This window comes from Lupinus angustifolius, chromosome LG07, assembly GCF_001865875.1.
Source record: "Lupinus angustifolius cultivar Tanjil chromosome LG07, LupAngTanjil_v1.0, whole genome shotgun sequence".
Lineage (NCBI taxonomy): Eukaryota > Viridiplantae > Streptophyta > Magnoliopsida > Fabales > Fabaceae > Lupinus > Lupinus angustifolius.
In genome coordinates, this window is record NC_032015.1 from 2,195,921 (window position 1) to 2,219,267 (window position 23,347).

General features: G+C 32.1%; 5 protein-coding genes and 1 non-coding gene across 7 annotated transcripts; 4 read left to right on the top strand and 2 right to left on the bottom strand.

The window, feature by feature from the left end:
- Positions 2,725-4,538, top strand: LOC109352269 (zinc finger protein ZAT5-like). The gene has a single exon (XM_019594178.1). The coding sequence runs from the start codon at positions 3,148-3,150 to the stop codon at positions 4,039-4,041; it is 894 nt and encodes a 297-aa protein (XP_019449723.1). The 5' UTR covers positions 2,725-3,147; the 3' UTR covers positions 4,042-4,538.
- On the top strand, positions 8,285-8,357 carry TRNAV-UAC. Its single transcript has one exon. It is a non-coding gene; the product is annotated as a tRNA-Val (tRNA).
- On the bottom strand, positions 8,686-11,675 carry LOC109352309 (50S ribosomal protein L9, chloroplastic-like). Its single transcript, XM_019594234.1, has 6 exons — positions 11,451-11,675; positions 11,167-11,294; positions 10,463-10,508; positions 10,035-10,132; positions 9,905-9,952; positions 8,686-9,129 (listed from the first exon to the last, which is right to left on the bottom strand). Exons 1-6 carry the CDS (start codon positions 11,586-11,588, stop codon positions 9,009-9,011), a joined length of 579 nt encoding a protein of 192 aa, XP_019449779.1. The 5' UTR covers positions 11,589-11,675; the 3' UTR covers positions 8,686-9,008.
- On the top strand, positions 14,027-15,115 carry LOC109352833 (protein SENSITIVE TO PROTON RHIZOTOXICITY 1-like). Its single transcript, XM_019595019.1, has one exon. The coding sequence runs from the start codon at positions 14,027-14,029 to the stop codon at positions 15,113-15,115; it is 1,089 nt and encodes a 362-aa protein (XP_019450564.1).
- LOC109352515 (probable histone H2B.3) lies at positions 17,211-17,758 on the top strand. The gene has a single exon (XM_019594525.1). The coding sequence runs from the start codon at positions 17,272-17,274 to the stop codon at positions 17,692-17,694; it is 423 nt and encodes a 140-aa protein (XP_019450070.1). The 5' UTR covers positions 17,211-17,271; the 3' UTR covers positions 17,695-17,758.
- On the bottom strand, positions 21,667-22,902 carry LOC109351690 (cyclin-dependent kinases regulatory subunit 1-like). 2 transcript variants are annotated; one of them, XM_019593248.1, is made up of 4 exons: positions 22,800-22,902; positions 22,607-22,676; positions 22,448-22,508; positions 21,667-21,996 (listed from the first exon to the last, which is right to left on the bottom strand). In XM_019593248.1, exons 2-4 carry the CDS (start codon positions 22,657-22,659, stop codon positions 21,853-21,855), a joined length of 258 nt encoding a protein of 85 aa, XP_019448793.1. In that variant the 5' UTR covers positions 22,660-22,676; positions 22,800-22,902; the 3' UTR covers positions 21,667-21,852. The 2 variants fall into 2 exon arrangements, with proteins under 2 accessions (XP_019448793.1, XP_019448794.1); XM_019593249.1 differs by having other exon boundaries at positions 22,607-22,680; positions 22,800-22,850.

Below are 23,347 nucleotides of genomic sequence, written 5' to 3' on the forward strand. Positions count from 1 at the left end.
GAATACAGCAGAATAATTTTAGTTTATCCCAAGTCATTTACATTTTGATGTGAGCTAAGTAAGGTTCTCTTTTTTTCGTATACTTCGATAAAAATAAAATATTTTTTTCAAAAGGATGTAACATTGAGAAGTGGGGATAATGACTGCTTTTGGAAGGAAAAACTAAACTAATATTTCTGTTATAATAATCGTTTTACTATTACTTATTAATGCATATAACAAAAAGTTTGGGGCTTAATGTCATTTAGTCAAACCTTAACTTGGATTTGGTAGAGTGTAATTTAAAAATATTTGTATTTTTAACCACTCTCCAACTCTTACCTATTATTATTTTTCCACACGAAAATCTTTGTTAAAGTTACGTCTATTAGAAGTTGAATAAGTTAACTATAAATATTGTAGCATGGACTTAATTGAAGAAGGCTGCGTGGTCATTTGTATCCCTAAATCGTTGGTTAATAAAGGGAGAAAGAAAGGCTCACTTTTTGATCCATAGGCCATACCATATTTTTGGGGCATGGGGTACTATACTTGGTAAAAAGGGTATGGTGGAGCAATTTATGTTACGTTCCAATATGAGAGAAAGAGATTAAGTATAAGCCACATTACGTGCCTCACACAACATAGCTTACCACATTCAATTTGTTACGCTAAGAATCTGCCATCCCTTTTCCGTTTTTTTATTTAGCATATATCCTTCACTGTACATTGAACCTTTCGCTCTACCTCTTTAAATGCATGTTACTCATTTATATATCCTTCTATTCAGTTCCTCATTCTTCCTTGCCACATGTACTTGATTTTTTTAATCAATTTATAACTTTTCTTATTTTAGTTTAGCTTATTTTAAAGCCATAGTCCAAACTGTAATGTATTATCCATGCTGATTGGTGCAGAATCGACTAGATAATAACTTACATTTTAAAATCTTTATTAAACCAAATAATGGATTTATTCCAACCAATCAACTTCCTTGACCATATGGAAAGTGTAAATTAAATAGGAGATATAAAAGCTGTGGTATATATTAAGAACTGGGTCACCGGTAATATGAACCAGAAAATGGACTACTTTAATTTAGATATAAGCCAGAAACAAAAAAATAAAATAATAACAGGAAGTTCTCACAACAAGTGGAAGATAGTACCAATAGCTAGTGTAGTGGTCATAACGTTAGTAGCGAAATTGATCTTACAGCAATAGTTGTGTGGTGGCATATATTATATATATATAACTATAAATTGACTTATATTTAATTATAGATTTCGTACATACACCAAATGAATAGTAACCTTTTATTTTGTTTGGTAGAGTATTTTTTTCATTGTTTAGTGTATATCAGTTAGTGGGTAATGTATGCCTCACCTTACTAGTGGATCATGTCTCAGTGGAGACGATTAAGTCAATGATTTAATTGATCTAAAATTATCAGCAACTAAAATTTTATTAATTAAATTTAGGACCACTAGAGAATATTGGAACACTTCAATCTATCCGAGATCTTAAATTACCTATACTAGTACTAGTAATAATATTGAAACAATTTACATACCCAATTTTACCTATAATCGCATACTATCTCTATATATATAACACATTGTGTGTGATAATTTGGTTGATTAAATATCTCACAACTAGGTGTGAAAAGCACATTCTTCCAATATAGTAATAATTTAGTTTATAATGAAACAAACAAAGTCTTCTATACAAGTTAAATCAAACTGATTGATGATGATTACTTTTCAATTAAACCCAGTTTGAAAATATGAAATCATTAACATATAGTTCAGCAATAATTTATTATTATGGTGACAAATGAACTGCTAGCTCAACGTACCTTTAAGCAGAAGGCAAAGTTTAATTAAAAGGAAACGTATTCTTCATTAGAAACCCTCCTAAAGTGTTTATCTCACATACTTGCATGCTAAATATACTGTTCTTAGTCCTTATTCTTTAACAGAATCCTATACTTATCATGCCACTTACATGTCCCTTTCTTTTCTTGTTTGGACCCATCACTATGTAAAACCGTGACCAAACCCAAGATTTAACTTCTCATATATATATTGAATGGAATGATATTCTAGTAATTATAATAAAGTAAGTTTCTATTTCTTTGGGATAAAAGTGTTTGCTTGAAATTGAAAGCCACTCGAATCTCTAATAAGCCTAACTGAATTTGTACTTTTCTTTAAACAGGGATGGAACTTATGAAGATTGACAACTTGATATGCTTTTAATTAAAGTGCAATGTCACTTTGCTTAGATGGGTTAGTGTAAATTGTTACCCCTGGTTGGCCTAAAAGGTCTAATAAGCAAAAAGAGAGGATGAAACAACACTAAACGTTAATTAATATCTAAGACAAAGATCATCTGTCCCAGACGATGTCTCATTTCTTGTCCTAAGTTAATGATAATGTTTTTTTATTTTTAAAATTTATCTTTTATTCATGTGGTAATATGTAGTCGGCCCGAAACATGAAATAAAACACGATTGGAGACATCTCCATTAATACTAACCTTTCTCCAAATCTTTTAAACTCTTGTAAATATTTCCACTTTATCAGTTACCTAAAACCAGATTCATCTGCCACGCACATAGTAATCTCTATCTAGTTTCAACCTAATTTTCTTTCATACCGTCTAGAAACATGGTAACATATATATGTTTCAATACTACTAAAACTCATAAGTTACACTGTTATTATTATTCCTGCTCATTAAATTCAACATTTATTACAAAACAAGAATAATGTTTAGCTTTGGATGAATATTATACATTCATCTAGCCCAACCACCAAACAATGTGCTTGGCATACGCAATATTAGAAAATAAAATATTCGCTCATAAAAGTAACACCCTAAGCAATAAAAGGCGCGTGAAAAAACGAAAGGTAACCTTTTCTTGTTAGTAACACTTCGAAGATTGGAAACGCAAGCAAGATTTTTGGTTGGCAAACTATAGAGTAGTTGTTATATATATACCCACATACATATCTCTTCTTTTAACTCATACCTTCACTGTGACTCTCTTTCTCTCTACTCTACGACCTTCACTTTCATTTCTCATATATAAAAAAACAGTCTTTGTTCAGTTCTGAATTCTGATTTACTTGTAACAGTAGTCTGTTTTATTGTGTGAGATCGATGGAGAAGGATCAAGTATTGGGCAGTGAGGAAGAATTGGTGATCATGGCAAAGGGAAAACGCACCAAACGGCTAAGACTTTTGTCTCCTAATTTTGGTGGTAGTGGTGCCACTGCCACATGCACTTACACGAGTGCTAATAATTCTGAGGATAGTTCCTCAACTACTACTTATGAGAGCAATGATGAAGAAGATCAAGACATGGCTAATTGCTTGATCCTTCTCGCTCGAGGTGGTGGTGTAGGAGATTCTCATCATCATCAGAAACAACAAGACCACCATGATGGTGATGGTAATAACAAGATAGAAAAGGGTAGCAATAGTAATGGTACCCTAAAATTTGCTGAGATGGCTACAGCTATTTATGAGTGCAGAACTTGTAACCGAACCTTCCCTTCCTTTCAAGCCTTGGGTGGCCACAGGGCTAGTCATAAAAAGCTCAAACTCATGATGTCAGAAGAAAAGAGACTCTCTACACCGCAATCAGAACCGCAACCACATGTCGTATCCAAATTTGATCATTTTGAAGGAGGAGGCAAACCGCACATCAAAACTAGCCCTTCGATCTCCTTTAAATTGGAAAGTCAGGCCAATAGATCAATTTTCAATGCTAACAAGGCCAAGATTCATGAGTGTTCCATATGTGGGGCAGAATTTGCATCAGGACAAGCATTGGGTGGACACATGAGGAGGCATAGAGCCACCACAAACACTGCCACTCAGGTTCTTGCAGCAGCGAAAGAGGAAATTCAGCACCGGAGGAATATGTTAGAATTGGATCTTAACCTTCCGGCACCGGAGGAGGACCTCCGGGAGTCCAAGTATCAGTTTCCGGCAGTCCAAAAATCTATGGTGCTGTCTGCTTCTCCTGCTTTGGTGGATTGCCATTATTAGGCCGAGGAAGGGAATATTTGAGAGAATTATTACTACACTGTTATTTTAATTTACAATTATTAATAGTAATTATCATTCTTTGTTGAGTTATTCTTTTTGTTTATTAATAATTGCCATTTTGAGATGTATATGATCATCATCTAATAGTTGAAGTTGGAATACTTTGAGTAAGTGGTTAGTGTTCATGGTTGCCTTTAATTCCACAAAAGTGAGTGATAGGGCATCTTTATTATTTCCTTTTATTTTTTATTTTTTAGTCTATATGGAGTGATATTTTTTTATTCTTTTATATGATAGAGGCTAGAACGATGTCAAAGAATAAAGGGCAAAGAGGTATATGTGTGTATGAGAGAAAAGGAAGAGATATTGAAGTATGAGATTGGCATGACTAGTTAGGGTTTGGCATCACCACAACCAAAAATAGTGGATTAGGTTCCCTTTGTGTGATTTATATTTTATTATAATAAAGCTAAAAGATCTCCTTCTCTCAGTGTCTACTTACACTGGCTACCACATCTTCACTCTGTCCCATTAATGACAAGAATAAAGGATTCTTATATTTTATCACTAAAAATAAGAAACTCAATTGATATTAAGTTTATTTGTGCATATAATATTATTTATTTTTATCTTCTATATACTAGAACATTCATATGCACCTATATAATATTGTATAAGTGTCATAAATGTGCCTTCATAAACTGGAACGGTATTGGATTGGATAATGGACTGTGCCCACTGCCGTATCCATCAGCATGTATCTTTCAAGTGATATATGGCTGGCTATCTGTCTCTTAATATTATTTTAAATACACTAAGAGTATAAAGTCATGTTTCTCTTTTCTCCTTTTTCTTTTGTAGGTTTACGGTATGTCATAGTTTTATTTCATTAAAACTAATCAGTTTCACCTAACTGTTATTTATGAATGTCTTATTTTGCAAGTTTCTAAAGCAAAAATATCAACAAACTTAATTGTTAAACAAGTTTGATTTAATTGCACTAGTAACTTTTTATGTATGTACATATATATATATTATATATATACATATATATATATATATGTGTTAGGTTCAGTGGTACATGATTGATTCCCTTAAGCAAAGTATTCGAGTCTTGTGGATAATAAAAATGTCTGTTGGGAGAGTTAGCCCCACGTATCTATGGATGTTCCTGGCTCGGACATGATTGCTTCCGGTACGAGGATATGTGTAGTAAACCAAAAAAAATATATACGTTAATGATTAATCAATAATTACCTTTAGTATCATCTCATGGGAGTTCCAGCCATACAATTAAGTTAATGCTCACAAGAAAGGTATAACTTTCAAGCACAAACATGATTAGGAGTTATACAATATCCACTGTTTAAAGTGGGACCCATCACCCATACATTTATATAACTTTAGCCTAATTCATGCAGTTCATATAATGAGAGATGAGAAAACGACAGGGTTATAAATAGTATAAAATTTCTCACTTTCTGAAAGAAAAAAAAGAAATACATAACTATTAGTTTAATTTTGATTTGTCTTTATAGCTTGAAACGATGGCATGAATGTGACGATATATATAATTGAGAGAGAGATGAAACATAAATAAAGCAATTAAGAGATATATAAAGATGGAAGACTTTGAAGTCACTTACAGTGGCCACTTATCTAAAGTTAGTTATGTGCACGTTTTAGTGAATGCAGGTAAACGAAGCATGTGGACACGTACATTGCGTGAGTTTGTCCGAATTCATAAGAAGAATATGAGAGGAGAGTTCATTCATTGACATTAGCACATGTAGTTGGGTAGCTTTCCTTTGTGTCATGTAACCTCCCCATAATACATTCTCTTTATTAAGGTATACTTATCATATATAATATATAGTTGAATTCATTTACTCCAAGAATAAGTTTTTTAAATTTACTCTTTATTCTAGCCATTAATTCTAGGGATATCTAATAGTTTAGATCTACTCATTAATTTAAACCCTATAATTTCCCTAAAATTATTGGTTAGGACGAGAAGTAAGTGCAGTAATCTCTCATCTATAATATAATATTATCAGCAAAAAAAGAGGTTAGATGAGGATTCTGAAAACCACACCGTACTTGTTAATTGAACAGGAAACTATTCTATATATCTATGCGGTATAATAATTATATTGGTTATATAACTATGTTGGTCAAACCGATCATATTAGTCAATTTTTATTTAAAATTAATTTTTTTAAATGAAAATGACTTATTTTTTTACCAAAATGTTATAGTGGATCAAACACAATTACTTACTATATTAGTTTATACTTGTAAAGCATCATCAAGTTACTTATCTTATTTTAATAAATGATACAATATAAGTTGGAAATATAAATAGTTTTTCAGTGAACATTTAGTACTTCAAAAATATTGCTTAAATTATGTTAGCAATAATGCATGAACTCTTAGCTATTAGGACGCACCGATTCTTTTAAATTTCTCCCGGATGATGATGATGAACTTGGGTAATTTTTAGTCCCATTTTTGTAATTAATCCAACAAAGAAAAAGAGGGTGATAGTACTGATACACGTATAGTCTTGTAGAAGTTTGACATAAAGTATACAATTAACTAATAAATTTCTAAAATCGATTTGGCCTGCTTTTCGAATTGAACAGGTGGATGGTTGTAATTGAATTTAGTGTATGAAAACTGAAGTAGACTAAAGCATGCATTGCGTTATGTTTAGAGTTTAGACTATAGTTGTTATCCTTTTGGTGATAGAGACAATGCTTCAAATGCATGAGTGGTTTACTATGTGGCTTCTTGTCCCTACTTCAAACCCCATAATAACAAAAAGTAGGCATTGGCCAGCACTAATTAATTCTATTTGCGTTACTAGAGTTAAACAAATTTCCACTCAACTAATCAATTGCTTCACTTGCTTAACCCTTTAATTAGTGTTGATTGTTGACAATGACCATGGTTTGGCTCCTAAATATCATAACTAATAAACCATTCATTAAGATCACAATAAAGGTTTGGTATGCTGTGACGGAACAATAAATGTGCATCTAATTAATTGCCCCCTCCACTATTTCATCATTCTAGTGTTAGTTATTAATTTGGTGGAATGTGGCTACCTAAAACCTACTTCACTAGTTTGGGTTTGGTTACCGTAGTAGCTTATATAATAGTTACCAATTAGTGAAAAGAACTACTTTTAAGTAGATTTGGACATTATTACTAACAAAATTGTGGATTTAACAATAACAAAATAGACCTAGTAACGAACGAATTTGATGATTCATTTCAGAAATTATGTTGTGAATTAAGTTTGAATTAGGTATAGGGTTAGTGGGTTGTGGCAGCCTGGAAAGCATTACGCAATTGCTATTAACGTTTTTATTAGGCCCATAAACGACAATTAAAAGCTCAAGCACATAGTTTTGTTCATCCAGTTATATGAACGGATTTTTCACACCCCAAAATTAATCAATCACACTACACTCTATAGTCTATATTAATATTCTTTAAATACTTTTTTCCTTTTCAAATCAAAATTCTCTCACACAAACCATTTCGCCATTCACCCCTTAGGAGAGCAAAAATCTTCTCTCACTAGTTTGTGTCATTCTATGTATCTATCATTGTCCAAAAAATATTTAATAATTATAGTTTTAACTTAAATAATTTTTTTTAAACAATGAGAATTGATGGTAGATATAGTGGTACAAAAAGTGAGACAACATATGTGAACTAAACACATAGTCCCTAACGGCTACATATTTGATATCCCACAAATTGTGTGTCACTGTATGTACCATTAATTATGATTGGTCAAAAAAATAATTAATTATTAATTTTTTAACTTAAATATATTTTTTCAGTCAATCACATTCTAGTGATATTTACCTTACTCACTTCGTTTTATCATAACCTTTACTCTCTCTTCAGCCGTAATTCCCACATGTCCCCATTTAACCATAAACCACTATTGTAGTTCATCTTTAATTTTTTTCCAGAATGAATGAATTGCTCAAAAGTTTAGTTCTCCATACTCAAGTCACAAATGTGTAAATGTTGAGAGTCCTATATTTGTGGCTTAATAGAAGTTAAAAAAAAATTAATTCTACACTTACGCTGGTAGGGTAACATTTTGGAAAAATCACATTGAAATATAAAAAAAACTGTAATAAATGGATTTACATGAAATATTTGATGCTAGAAAACTATTTTGGTATTATTGTTTTGTATGAGAATGTAATCATCAAATGTTGCTGTGGTGTAGTGGTTATCACGTCAGTCTTACACACTGAAGGTCTCCAGTTCGATCCTGGGCAGCAACATATTTAACTTTTTCTAACTTTTGTTCCGTTTTATTTTTATACTTATTACCACAACCAAGTTTCAAGTATCAACGCAGTACAACAAAACAACAATGTTATCATGGCTGAAGTCAATGGCAACATAAGAATGACGCAATTCACAGGTTGAACAAGCAACATTGGCAATGTCTTAGATGCACATTGTTCATCTCCAAGAACAGCTAAAAAAATGTTTGATTTTATCAAAGTCCTATAGAGAAATTGCATTGCACAATGTTTGATTTTTATTTAGTCTTGGAAAAACTAGTTCGGTTTATTTAATATTCCATTTTTATGTTCACCAAGCCAATGAATGACAGAATATCTCTTACCATCAACAAAGTAGTACATTACAAGAAAAACATGGTCCCTCGATTTGAATAGATATTGGATATGAACAAAACAAAAGGTTTAATAAACAACATTTCCTACATTCTGGACATATGACCATAACAAATCCTTCCTAAATCACAGTCTAGGGACATCACAATTAGGACACTGTGGACTGTGAAGCTTGAACGCCGAAGATTTGTCTTCAGAAGATGGTTATGTTCTTTAAGTTGATGCAAGTTGTTAGCTCCAAAATTGTCCATTCAACATATGGAAGTAGGGAACTTCATAACATAGTAATGTTTAGTTTGCAAAAACATTCACTCTCACTTTAGCAGTAACTTCAGGGTGAAGCTTTAACTCTGCAACATATTCTCCTGTTTCCCGGATCTCTGGAAGCTCAACAACTCTCTTGTCCACCTCCCTGTAAATTAATCACATGTAAACATTAAGCAGACTGCATCAAAAAATATGAACTCATATTGGAGGAAAATCGAATATTCCCCGACATTTTGGGCATATACTTACAAGATCCAGACACCTTAATTAAAAATATATAAATTAACTACCTAGAGAGCAACTGATCCCAAGAACTAAGGTGACCATTTCACATGTGAATATTGAACTACATAAAAGTTTATCGCAAATCAGATCTGATCAAGTGATATGACCAGAATCGTAGGTCAAGTAGCTTATCAAGTTAAGAGCACAACGGATTTTGAAATTTCCTAAGAACAATATCCTAATTTCTTTAATTTTCAGAAAATTGTATTGATAGAACACATTTTATGCAAGTAGCGTAGGATGTTGAATTGTATTGAATTCTATGTTTAGTCATAGATCATACTTCGATTCACTTTGAACATTAACAGATCACATCAGTGTATTAATATTTCAGCAATATTTGGTTTAGACTAATAAAGAAATTATATCAAATAGTAAATTCAAAACACTATTTCATATTTTGTATAAAAAATAATATAAGAAACAAAAAACTCATCTGCATTATTAAGCATATAGCTAGTTGAAACTTGAAACAATAAACACCCCATTGAAATGTGTCCCTAACTTTCAAAACTACATGTATTTACCTACATAAAATAAAAGGTGTAAACTCAAAATATTTTAGGAATGTACCGAATAAAAGAACATTTATAATGCTGACAGATATAGATTTCTCGAGATCAGAAAGATGGTACCTTTGAAGTTGTGCCTTGATTATATCAACAAGGTCTTGAGCTGTAACGCTGAACAATAAGCAAAAATTAGACCCAAAATCCATACACGGTCGTAAATTGACTGAACAAGATTTCCCATGTCAAACCTCACCTTCCAAAAATTTGTTTTCCTTTACCACCTTTACGCTTCACCTTGAAAGCCCCAACAGTTTCAAAAATTTGAGCAAGTTGTTGTGCCTCTTCTTTTACCTGGAGAAATATAAATTTAGGTAACATGAAATGTATTGAAAAACTGCATGGTACGGAAAAATAACCCTATAAACAAGATATAAAAAGAGAAAATGAATTACTAAATGCAAACTTATGAGGGTGATTGAGGATAAACATTGAAATGAATTTTCATTCTGCAATATTGAACTCATTGCCACTAACCACTCTTGATGCAAGGTTTATATGAAGAGCTTAACAGCATAGCATTCATTACCTGCTACTCCTAGTAACTAGTGATAGCTTTTTCTGCAAATTACAAAATCTATATTTTTTTACCCAAGTAAAGATTAAATTTAAAGGGCAAATTACCCGTCTCTTCTCAGCATCAATTCTTTCTTGTTCTACCCTCATTTCCCTGTAGAGAGAAGGTAAAAAACTTAAAATGAAGACAATCAATGCAATGGAAACTCAATTCCAAACTGCAGCAAGCATGCTTTACTTTATTAACCTCTTATATGGAACTCATTGCACATAGAAATAGCTAGCCCTAAATTTCCAATGATCAGCTCTCCAATGATAAAAGGATTCACAAAGAATCTTAATAAAGAACATACATGATTTACTGACTAAAATTTTTGTGACATTAAGCAATCTCATACGGAGAGTTATTGTTGAACACAAATGTGTAAAAGGACAACATATATTGTTTTTGATAATCCAAGATGGGAGAAGTTATTGTTGAACTGATATTGCAGGAACCACACTTAAGATTCTGGACTTCATGGTAAAACACATAAACCCTGTCCAACCCGAAACATCAAAACTCCATGGATGAAAAAAAACATGAATTCTTCAACAAGCACGACAATTCTAAATTCAATCAATAGCACAGGACATCTATCAATATAAAACCCCTAACAAATCACATTTTAAATATGCCCTATTGCCCTTCATAGATACAAAATTTAGTTCTCATGATACAATATTATGTTCCACTACTTACTGAGTCATATAAATGCAAATTCACAATCAATGGCACATAATACTGAAGAAATTGTTGAATAATACATTACTTGAGCAGTAGAGGAGTAACAATCTGAGCCTTTCCAGTGGGATGCAGAAAATTTCTGTAAAACCCAGCCCTCACATCAACTAGTTCTCCTTTCTTTCCTAGCAAATCCACATCTTCCTTCAATATTATCTGATTTCACAAATAACTAAGCTAGTGAGGAAAGTAATAAAACAAATAAAAACCAAGCATACCCATTTGCATAAATAAAAAATGAAAATTCAATTGATGTTGAAAATAGAGAAAAGCTTATAAATTTTGGTTTATGGTATAGAACGTTGATATAACCTTTCGAATTTTCTTTGTCTTCTTTTGAGCGAAAACCAAAAAGCCCTTACTCTTGCTCGGTCCATTCGAGTTAGTGGTGAAGGAGTGGTGCAAAAGTGAAGAAGAGGTGGAAGAGAGAGAGGATAATGCTGATGCCATTGTTGCAATTCAACTCACAAACCTCAAATACTATCTTTTTTCCCTCTTTTTCATGTGCTGTCTTATCTCTTTTTCTCTGGTGTTTACTCATATGTCGTTTTATAGCCATACGACACTACATATTACGATATGTTATTTTGTTAATTATTAAATATAAGATTTAATATGTATATACTAGATAATGTAAGTGTTTTTTGCACTGTCATGAAATCTTTACCATTCATATATATTAGCTATTATTGTCTCTCAAACAAAAGTATTAGTGCACATATTTTAAACTCTTAAATATAATGTATATTTTGGAGTAAATGGTTGATCCATACCAGGATCCTCTGTTTCCAAAACTTCGTCTCTTAATATCTCAAACAAATCATGTCTCATCGAATAACATAAAATATTATTTTATGATTATTTTTTATTTTTTTAAGTATGTGTCAATTTTCTACTAGACTCACACACAAAATGTGAGACAGTGAATCCTCATTCGAGCAATTATCATCGAATGAAGATTACGTGTCTCAATTTAGTATCCTCAATCTTTTCTCGCCCACTTTTATATAGACATGTGGATTAAATATATTATTTTTGAAAAATAAAATTAAAATAAAGTGTTATTTTTTATTTGGTGAGAAACATTTATTGGTCATTGCTTCATAACAAACATGAAGCTGATCTATAGATGAGATCACATGTTCTATTTATATCTCACTTTGTGTTATAAGTCAATTAAAAGCTTTATTATAAAAAGAAAATTTATAAAAACATAAATTAATATTTTAATATTATTTTATGAAATTTGATTCGTTTGGGACATGAAGACAAAAAATTCTTGAGATAGATGATCATTATTAATAGTATAAGACATCATTAGATCGCTAGAAAGATAAAATTAAAGTTTTCTTATTGGAGAGTTACATACAAAATATCAATTGATAATCATGGGTCATCTTATCCCATCAAAAATAGAAATTAAATATGCTAGGATATTAATCAGTTTGACTAACGTAATTGATAAAATACACATTTGAATACTAATGTGTAATTTCTATTAATGATGTTGGGAGTTTTGTATTCATCAAACAATGTACTAAAAACAAAAAAACTTGTTGGTCTATTGATATAAGGCTTCATCATCTCAAATGTTGAGAGTTTGATTATTAGGAACAAATACTTGTTGGGAGGGGTAACCACGAATCCTATAAATGATTATTTCTTATCTAAATTTTTGGTAATACCAAAAAAAATTATACACCAAAGATACTACATGATCCCTGACATATTTTTTATAAAGTTTTACTAAACCTTATATTTTTATACCACATTTTTTCGTCTCTATTTGTCATATTAAAAGTTTTGAATATCTATATTTTTTATGTTTTCATTGAACTATTACTTGATAAAGAATACTAAATAAATTTTATATGACTGTGATGTATTCATTTTAAGAAAATAACCTATCATCTGTGCAATTGATAAGAAGAATTTATGATTAAATAAAAATTAGAAAATACACAATTCTTATTTGTGTTAAAACCAAAATAAAATTGATGGCAAGGAGCAAAAGAAACAAAGTTCTTGTACTGAAAAATCACTATCTCTGTGTCAAGAGAAAAGCAAGTATACTACTCTGAAGCAAGGATATGCTTTCGCAATGATAAACCTTGTAGCAACGACAATGTTTCTGTTGCTTAACAATTAAGATATGACGACACAACACACACTATGTTTTTTTATCAGAGCGCAGCCTTATGTTACGAATAAGATAAGATTATATGAACATTTCAAACCTATAGCGCATGAAGTTGACATGCAACACAAACGTAAAACAACAGTTAAGCTTATACAAAACAAAAAAATAACTATTTCTGGACTTGAAAATTGAGAGTAGAAACAAACAGAAGGATTTAACCAATTTATAATGTTCAATAAGTAAAAAATGTGATGTGATGTTATGCATAGCCCAATGAAGTTGTAACCTTCCATATGCAATGTGTCAGAAATTATTGGGCACGTACAAGGGAGGTCTTAAGTGGGGATGAGTTGCAATTACACCCTCCCTCACCAAGTTGGCCTGTGTTATATAGGAAGAGCATCACATATCCCTAACAATAACAATGTCTTATTCTCTATATCAAGCTAATTATATATTGATATGTAAATAAAAGAAAAAATTTAAAAACAAAAAGTAATAAAAAATAACTTTGATTAACTTGGGACAGAAAGTGAGATATCATTTGAGATAAGTGATTTATCATGTTATATATCTCTATATATATATTTCCCTCACTGTTCCCAGATAAATCCATACACTGTGTAACTGCTTCTGATTTCATATATGCCTCTTAGTGTACACAATATCTTTATTCTTATGAACCAATAAAGTCAAAAACAAAGCCAAAGGTCATTGGTGTAGCTAGGTGCAACTAGACATCGAAAAAATGATGCCTACACCAACATCTGGTGATTTCTCAAATGCCCCAGAAGGGTTGCCTCATGTGACAGGATATTTGGTTTCACCCTCTAGTGGTTATGGTTCATCATACTCTAGTTCCCTCCTCTTCTATCTCACTGTCCTCAAGGAAAAGTTTAATGAGTTGCAGAACCTGGTAGGTGTAAATTGTCCCCTTCAACACACCCTACACAACTTACCTAATTCCATGGCTGTTTCCAACATGAACTCCACAATCCAGGAAATTATATTGGCCGCAAATTCAATGATGGTTTCTCTAGGTTCCACTACACCAGGTACTAATACTACTACTTTCACTGACCAACAATTGCACCAGCAGCATCAATCAAACAGTGATAACAATTATAGAAGTGTGCTTAGTAGTAGTAACATATGTCATGATAATATTAGAGAGCACAGTTTCTTCTCTAATATTGAGGCAGATGAACTAGATTGGTTTGCTGAAAGCTATGATGATAAAAACAATAGCAATAGTACTAGTAACATTACATATAATGATAATGATGGATGCATTGGGGAATTGCTTTCTAGGGATGAAACAGACATAATTGAATTCGATGCTGCTGATTTATTGGCTAGCTATACACATTTTTGCGATGTTTGTGGGAAAGGGTTTAAGCGCGACGCGAATTTGAGGATGCACATGAGAGCACATGGGGATGAGTACAAAACCACTGAAGCCTTAAGTAACCCAATGAAAAACAAAGGGATTATGAGTATGAAGTCAATTAAGAAGAAATATTCGTGTCCTCAAGAAGGGTGTAGGTGGAATAAAAAACATGCCAAGTTCCAACCCTTGAAGTCAATGATTTGTGTGAAAAATCATTACAAGAGAACCCACTGTCCTAAAATATATGTGTGCAAGATGTGTAACCTGAAACAGTTCTCAGTACTATCTGATTTGAAGACACATGAGAAGCATTGTGGGGATCCCAAGTGGGAGTGCTTGTGTGGCAATACATTTTCTAGGAAGGACAAACTTATGGGTCATGTTGCCTTGTTCGTTGGCTTGTCATCATACACAGGAAAATTAGAACACGAGTGTATCCTTCATTGATCAATATGAACAGGTTCTCTCTCCCAGCTTCATTTTACTTTTAAATCTTTAATCAATATTATTATGATACTCATCAACAATTTCCTTACATATATCAGATGAAAAACTAACTATTTAAATTTAGTGCTAATTTTTTGAGTTGATGTATTAACTAAGATTTCCGTCTATACAATTTTATGTGCAGCTTCTGTATCTGTATAGTATGAACACTTGGGATTTGCATGCCTTGGACTAAAATGGTGTCTCTGCACAAGGTTGGTTCAATTAGTTGGCAGTGTTAGCATGACTCTTGGTATCATGGGAGAGAATTTTAGTAATCTTGCACTTCCTGTGTGATATTCCTTTATTCTCATGCGGTTTACTTTCTCTCTTTCTATTTTCTTTGGGGTTGTTTTCTGATGACTAGCCTGTAATAATATTGTAGAATGTTGTTTATTTAACCTTGGTGTTTGTATCCTGCATGTATAAATTACAAAATTGTTAATCTATGTACGATTCAGAGAGACACTCCACAATTGGGTGGTAGACAGCTATGAAAGATACAGACACGTGTGTATAGGATACGTATATGATATACATTTTTTTTAAATGTAAGATACAATACATTTAAGGATATATCTATAAAATAGTAAAATATATATATAATATGATAAAATTATAAGCGTAAATCAAAATATATAAAGTTGAAAATTATTTTACTCCAAAATTCCAAATACCAAAACTAAAAAATATAGTATAATAATTCATAAATTTAATAAAACATATCATATTTTATCATATTTTTTGTTTAAATTATATCAGATACATATTTTTATCTTTATTTTTTTATATATTTTTAATTTTTGATACACTAGGAATATGTATCTGTGTCGAATTCGTGTTTAAATATATCTTCTATATGTTTGTCATTAATAAATGTCTTCCTCATTTTGTTTAAATGGTTATGTTAACTTTAACCATAATAACTGAGGATATAGAGTCAAGATAAGTTTTCACATAAGAATTTAGTCCATTGATTATCGAAAATAAATTCGTCATTTATCATTCAAAATTTCCCGTTAAGCCTCTTATTATTAGTCCTAACCATCAAGGTTAACATTTTCCTTCTTTAAGTAAGTAAAACAGGATATATTTCGTTTCACTTGATTTTTCAATTTTATATTGATTTTCAAAATTATGGTTATATAAGGTCATCACAACATTTCTTAACCCATCCTTTTAAGATATATAATTTGCATGATAGCAGATAATATATAATGAATGTCATATCTTTGTTATTTTATAAAATTATTAAGAAAACATGGACAACATAAAAATAATATAAGACATGAAATTAATTTGAACTGAAGAATCAAATATTAAAAGAAGTTAGGAAAAAAATAGAATAACACAAAAAATTGATAATAAAAATTGACCAATTTACACAGAGTTCATGAGCATTGGACGACTATCTATATATTAGACAATAAAAACCTGCGTTTGTAACTATTACCGTTCTTATATATTAGGTTTACTTACTATATAAATATTTAGTCTTATACTCAAATTTAGGTCTAATGGAATATGAGAGACATAGTGCAACACACATATATATATATATAATAAAAGTAATATTGTTTTTTACAAAAAAATTACATGATATTATATTTTTAGCAATAAAATTATATTCCAATTATCATCTCATGGGATACATATTAATATATAATGATAATAGTAAACTGAATAATCACCTAAATATTATTTTTGAAAGCTACACTTATTATTATTAAAGGAACAATCACATATAAAAAACATCCTTTATAATAAAATAAATGAATACATTGATTAAAAAGAAAGTGAATTAGTGAATATTCATTAAAAGACTTGGCATTAAACCTGATTTGATGAAAAGTGAGTAAGAGAAATCACAGTATCCCACAATTCAATTCCGGAAGGAAAAAATGAAACAAGGCACCGTTCGGTAAAAGCAAATCCTATCCGTCCAAGTCACTGAAAAGATCGAACGATCCATGCCATCGATCCGTACCACATCCCATTAAACCAATCACATATCAGACTCTCCACCTATATATACCCAAATCCAACTCAATTTTCTCAACATTCACATTAGAAATCTCTCGATTCACATAAGAAAATTTCAAATCAAAATCTCAAAAATGGCGAAGGGAGAGAAGAGGCCAGCAGAGAAGAAACCTGTCGCTGCCGTCGCCGAGAAATCTCCGGCGGAGAAGAAGCCTAAGGTTGAAAAGAAGGTAGCAAAGGAAGGAACCGCCGATAAGAAGAAGAAGAAGTCAAAGAAGAGCGTAGAAACATACAAGATCTATATCTTCAAGGTACTGAAGCAGGTTCACCCTGACATTGGAATTTCGAGCAAAGCTATGGGGATAATGAACAGTTTCATCAACGATATATTTGAGAAACTCGCTCAGGAATCGTCAAGACTCGCTCGTTATAATAAGAAGCCAACTATTACTTCTAGGGAAATTCAAACCGCTGTTAGGTTGGTTCTCCCTGGTGAACTTGCTAAGCACGCCGTTTCTGAAGGCACCAAAGCAGTTACTAAGTTCACCAGTTCTTAGGGTTTCAAATGTATGGTGAAAGAAATTCAGGATTTAACTTTTCATAGTTTATTCATTGAGTTAATCAAGATTTGTTGCCATGTTTGTAATGCCTCAGAAGCTCCTTTACCTGATGAACACTTCAATACATATTTTTCAAATCAATCCAATATCTACAAAAACAACAATCAATTGGATATGATTCTTAGTTTGTGGAAAGTGTGTGATGTTGATGTATATTTACTAGACCTGATGTTTTGACAAAACTGTTGATGTCAACTACTGCTTCATCGACCGTGCCGAACCATTGTGGTTGGCTGTTGTAATGATGTCTGAGCCAACAGAAAACGATCAGCTATAAGTAGTTTGAAGTTAGTGTTTAATTACATTATTGCCAACCTAAAAGTTTATCTTTTACAGAAGCACACTTCCATTATGATTATAGTGTTGACTGATGATACGGTGCTTATTGTTGATTTTCGGGTGGTAAACCAACCAAAAACAAAAACAGGGTTAATTTTGTTTGCCAGGTATTCGTGTCAAAATGCTATTGGTACACATTGTTGAAAAAGAACAATTGATATTTGTCAGTATAATGATGGGACAAGTTTTGGAGTGAAAAGTGGGCATCCACAACTTTGAAGAGAGCATTCAAAGGTTAATACTGCTGCTTCTGCTGACATATGGTTTCTGTCGGTCAGGCATTGGTATGGAGTATCTACTATATCCTGAGCATGCCACGTTAGATTTTCATTCCATTTGTTTCACAAATCTTTATGGAACTGAACGAATGAAACATGCCAAAAGGAGGTTCTTTGATCATAGAATTCCAAACACAATTTGCTTTGCAGCAATTATAAAAGCTGGCAGAGGTTAGAGATTTTGTAATAATAAAGGGGTTGTAAAAAAGAAAGTATTGGTCAAGTCAAGATTTGGGGCAAGATCTTGCAATGGACAAAAGGCATTTTCCTTAAGTCTTGCTATGTGGGCTATGGATCCATGAGTATTCAATGAGGAATAGATGGTGCACACAATACATTGCAGAGTTGACAAATTCAGAATGTAAATGTATAGTAATTTAAGTGTGATCAATGATAATTAGATAGCAAAAAACTAACCACTTGATGTACACACTACCTAGTGCAAGAGCATGCCAATCGGTTCATCAAAAACCTTAACCGGCAACGGCCATCCCAGGCTTTCATAAACACTGAAGTGGTGTACCAAAATACAATGCTGAGACTATTTGCAATCGTATGCTATATAGTATTGCTTATTTGGAAACAGATAAATGAGTAAACATATGAAGTTGCATGAATAATATAATGTTTTTCATGTTTTTTATTAAAAATTATTAACAATTCTCACATTCATACATATATAGAACAAAACCATGGACAATTACAAAGGGACCAACCCCTCATACTCCAAATTCATCATACAACACAAATTACTGATCCAGCAACAAGAAACCCACCAATCTGGAAAGAAGAACAATTCACCCAGTTACACGCACTGTAGCTAAAGCTGGGTCTTGTAACTTAAGTCGGGAGATCCTCTAGTGGCTTCATTTCTTCTCATACGTTTGATGATCAGGACCGACATCACGCGAGCCTGTGTTTATGTAAGGCCCTCGGAAAGTTGCTTGTGGTGGCAATGGCTTTGTTGAGTCAATAACAGGCTTCCTGGATGACCTGGCCAATACAAACACCGGTATTAACTTGAGTTCCAGAGTACCTAGTATGAAATGGAATAGACAGAGTTGTGAATGAAAGGCAATAAATTATTTGATTAGGCTTACGCCATGTAGAAGGGAAATGCCAAGCCTGCTGAAGCAAAAGCAACTAAGCCAGCAGCAACAATTACATTGCGTGCCCGGGCCATGTCCGGGTAAACACTGCAAATCCAAGATAAAAATGACCAGCTAAATAATGAAGACAAGTTTGTTTAGAACTTCAGATTCGCCTACAACAATAACAACCAACTCGTCTTTCCCACTAGGTGGGATCAATTGCATATATCAAACGATGTTATGTATAATATCCTATTGTAAATCATGTTTATAAGCAAATCACTTACATCTAAATCCATTTAATAGTTTCACTTATAGCTCTTTTTGTTATTACGGTTTCTATGGGTCTTTCCTACACATGCAATCATCTAAGATGATACTCTAACATCTTTTCTACAATAGGTGCTGCTTCAACCTTCACTTTAATGCAATTCCTATTTGATCATATCATGCCTAATGCATCAAATGCCTAATTTTTAGCACAAAATATTCTTTTCCAAAGACTAACTTTGAAAATAAAATAAGGTAATAGAATGACACACAACGAACAGCTTGAGAATCAGAATGCATTAGGTATAAGATAAGCTAAAATGGATCATAAAATTGAAACATTTAACAAATTTAGAGGAAGGGGGAGACAAAACTACCTCTAATAAGTGGTCTAAATCTTTTCGAGAATTATTGGAGCAATCAGAGAACCAGGTAGTGATGCAAGCTCGTCTTTGGGCTTCAAAATGGAAACTTTTGAACCCTAATTACGATCAGAGTTTGGAGAAGATGAGGAGAGAATAATAAGAATTGAAGCATGAACATGATCATCTGATTTTGGGAACAGAGTTTTGAGGAAACGGGCCCGACCCAGTCTATCACGGGTTACCAAACAAAATTTTGAATCATATTTTCTTTTTCCAAAAGGCTCAATATCAAAACTCCAAAATTTGAAACAACAAAAAATCGAATACCAATGGTATAAGATTACATATCTAATTATTATTGAATCATTAAATAAAAGTAACACACTTAATGATGAATGACTCATCGATAATGTAAAAATTATTTGGCACTAACAATATATAGATGGAATGTAATATTTATGCATCATCATCATATAGATTTATATATAATCATTATATTATCCACCATTCATTTCATCTGATTAAACATAAATGGCAAATTACAAATTACGAACAAGCAACAAGTCAATCATAGTATAATACTGTAACATTTGCAACAGAAGGTTAAGTGCGATGCAAAGAAAGTTAATTAGAAAAGAGATTTAAATATTCTCCTAAAGTAGTTTTTAACAACACACAAGGTGTTGAATTTTTTCCCAAACAAACATGTATCCGCACTTAGTTGGTTAGCACGTAGGTTGTTTTTTGTACTTTCCCCTCGGTGTTCAAAAATTTGTATGATCAATTTGTACCAGTTTTATCAAAGGATAAAGAAGCAGATTCATCATACTCTTTACATTCATAGTTTGGAATTACCTTCTTTTTATTGGTCCTAAAACAATACTACAAATCAAACTACACTCTATGTTATATACAAATAACAATCAAGTTTTTATCTTATTGGGTTAGGTCAACCGACATCATAATATTTTATCATAAATCATCTCACAGATAAATATATAAAGCTATTGGGGAGACGTTGAAATCATTGATCATTTAATGTCCTTTGAATTCATTTGGAACCAAGACAATGAAATCAAACTGAAGTCATGTCGGTCCGACATGAAAGCAAGCACTCCTTCATTTTCTGAATAATTAGAGATGCCCATACATGTTTTGTCATATGAATCAATTAAATGTTCTCTAGAATTATTTGAAACAAGACATCCAATTATTAGTTATCTCATGTCACATCACTATAAAGCAACTATGGGCTCTATCATTTTCAGAAGTCATTTTCAAGAAAATGTTAACAAAATCATCTTAAGGAAAACATTCAAGAAAAAAAAGGAATTATTCTTAAAAATTATACCTTAAAACATAAGGAACTGCACTTAGTTTTTTATTGTTAATTTTTTTCTTTTGTATTTCTTAAATAATACATTGGTTCTTGTAACCCTTAAATTTAAGACCACCTAAACTCAGAAGCGATGTTTTGAAATTTTCAGCTCAATGGAATAAAAATCAACAAATTATTAGTGCAAACAAAAAATGCCACAACAGACCATATGTATAACTCACAAGATCAAAACCAGAATGTGTCTGAAAAAAACTATTATAATCCACCAAGGATAACGGGTACACGAGAGGTAAACCAACATATATCTACCAACAAACATCAGGAAATTCAAATGTCTACAGAAACCCCACATAATAATTCGAACAAACTAGTATAATAATTGAGTTTAAATGTGAAAGTAATAAACTCATAACTCATTTGACAAGCTGCGCCTGAGTTTCTTGCTGCTGCTGATAATTCAAAGGCCTCCTGAAAAGCATTATATGTGGCTCTGGCCTATGAACTGCATAATGAACCCATCCACGGCTCTGCTGAACCCCAATTGCACGCCACTCATTCTACAAAGCCAAAAACCAACGTTCATATCTCCCACCAATTTTGAATTAAAATGATGTAATTACAGTGTCATCGTAATTTTACACACCCTAGAAAAATACTCAAATCATAGAAATAGGTTGCTTTAGGGTATGTAATGTTTGTGAATCAAGAGGGGGAAGATAAATTGAAGGTTAGGGAGACTCTGAAAACATCTTCCCTCTAAAACCCAACAGGCAAACTAACTTACAAAGATCATGACTTATTTATGAAATTTAATAATAAAATGTTCATCAACACTAACAAATAAAAACGGGTATAGAGCCACCGAATCGAACCGTACAATCAGTGGTCAACGGCAAATTAAAGAAACGAACAAACCTTAAAGAAATGGAACCATGTAATTTATGAAAAATGATTAAAAAATGTATCAATTGTGTTGAGACAAAAAATAATAAAAAAGTAATTACATACTTCAGAGAGAAGGCGATTCTTGGGAAGCAGTTTTGCAACATCAGGAGGCAGAACTACGTGCCTGAACAATAGATTATTATTATTATTCTTATTACCATGAAATCAAATTCAGTTAGCGATAACGTAAATGAAGGGAGTAGAAATTCGAGTTATGTATACCTGTACTCATAAGTATCATCAAAGTATTTTTCAGAGTACTGGATCTGACCCATCTTCACAACTAGGGTTTCTGACTTAATCAATTCAAAATGTAACAAACATTCAGAGAAAAGTAATTGGAAATCAAAACGGGTATAGGGTGGAATTGAAATGGAAACTTGAATGAAGAAAGAAAGAGAAATGTTAGAGATACCTGATAAGCGATAGGATTTGGAGAAAGTGAAGCGTTGGGAGGGATATATGCACTGCGTCAATTTACAAAATAAAAATAAAAACTGAAACCTGCAAGGATGGATTCGTAATTTCCTTCACTATTAAATATTTTACCTTTTTTATAACGTAACGGCTAGCAAAAAAAAATAACATTTTTCATTTTTTCCTTCAAAATTTGAAATATTCCCGCTTCAAAATAGAAGATTCTACACGCTCCCATCTCATAACCCAAAGGCATATATACTACGGCATATTAACTGGTTTTGGTTTTTTTTACTCCTTCAAATAATATGCTTTTATTAGGAATAATTAATTACTAATATTTATAAAATTCAAAACACGATCTTATTTTTAACTAATCAACTAATTACAATTTTGTTTATCATGATATAAAAGTCATCGGTTCTTATCAAGTGGAGAAAACATGTAGAGGAAACAGTTCTTAACTAATCAACTGTGCATCCCTGTCGCACGGTTGAAGCAGCAAACATTTTGTTCCTTAAATATACGGAACAATTCTTAACAACC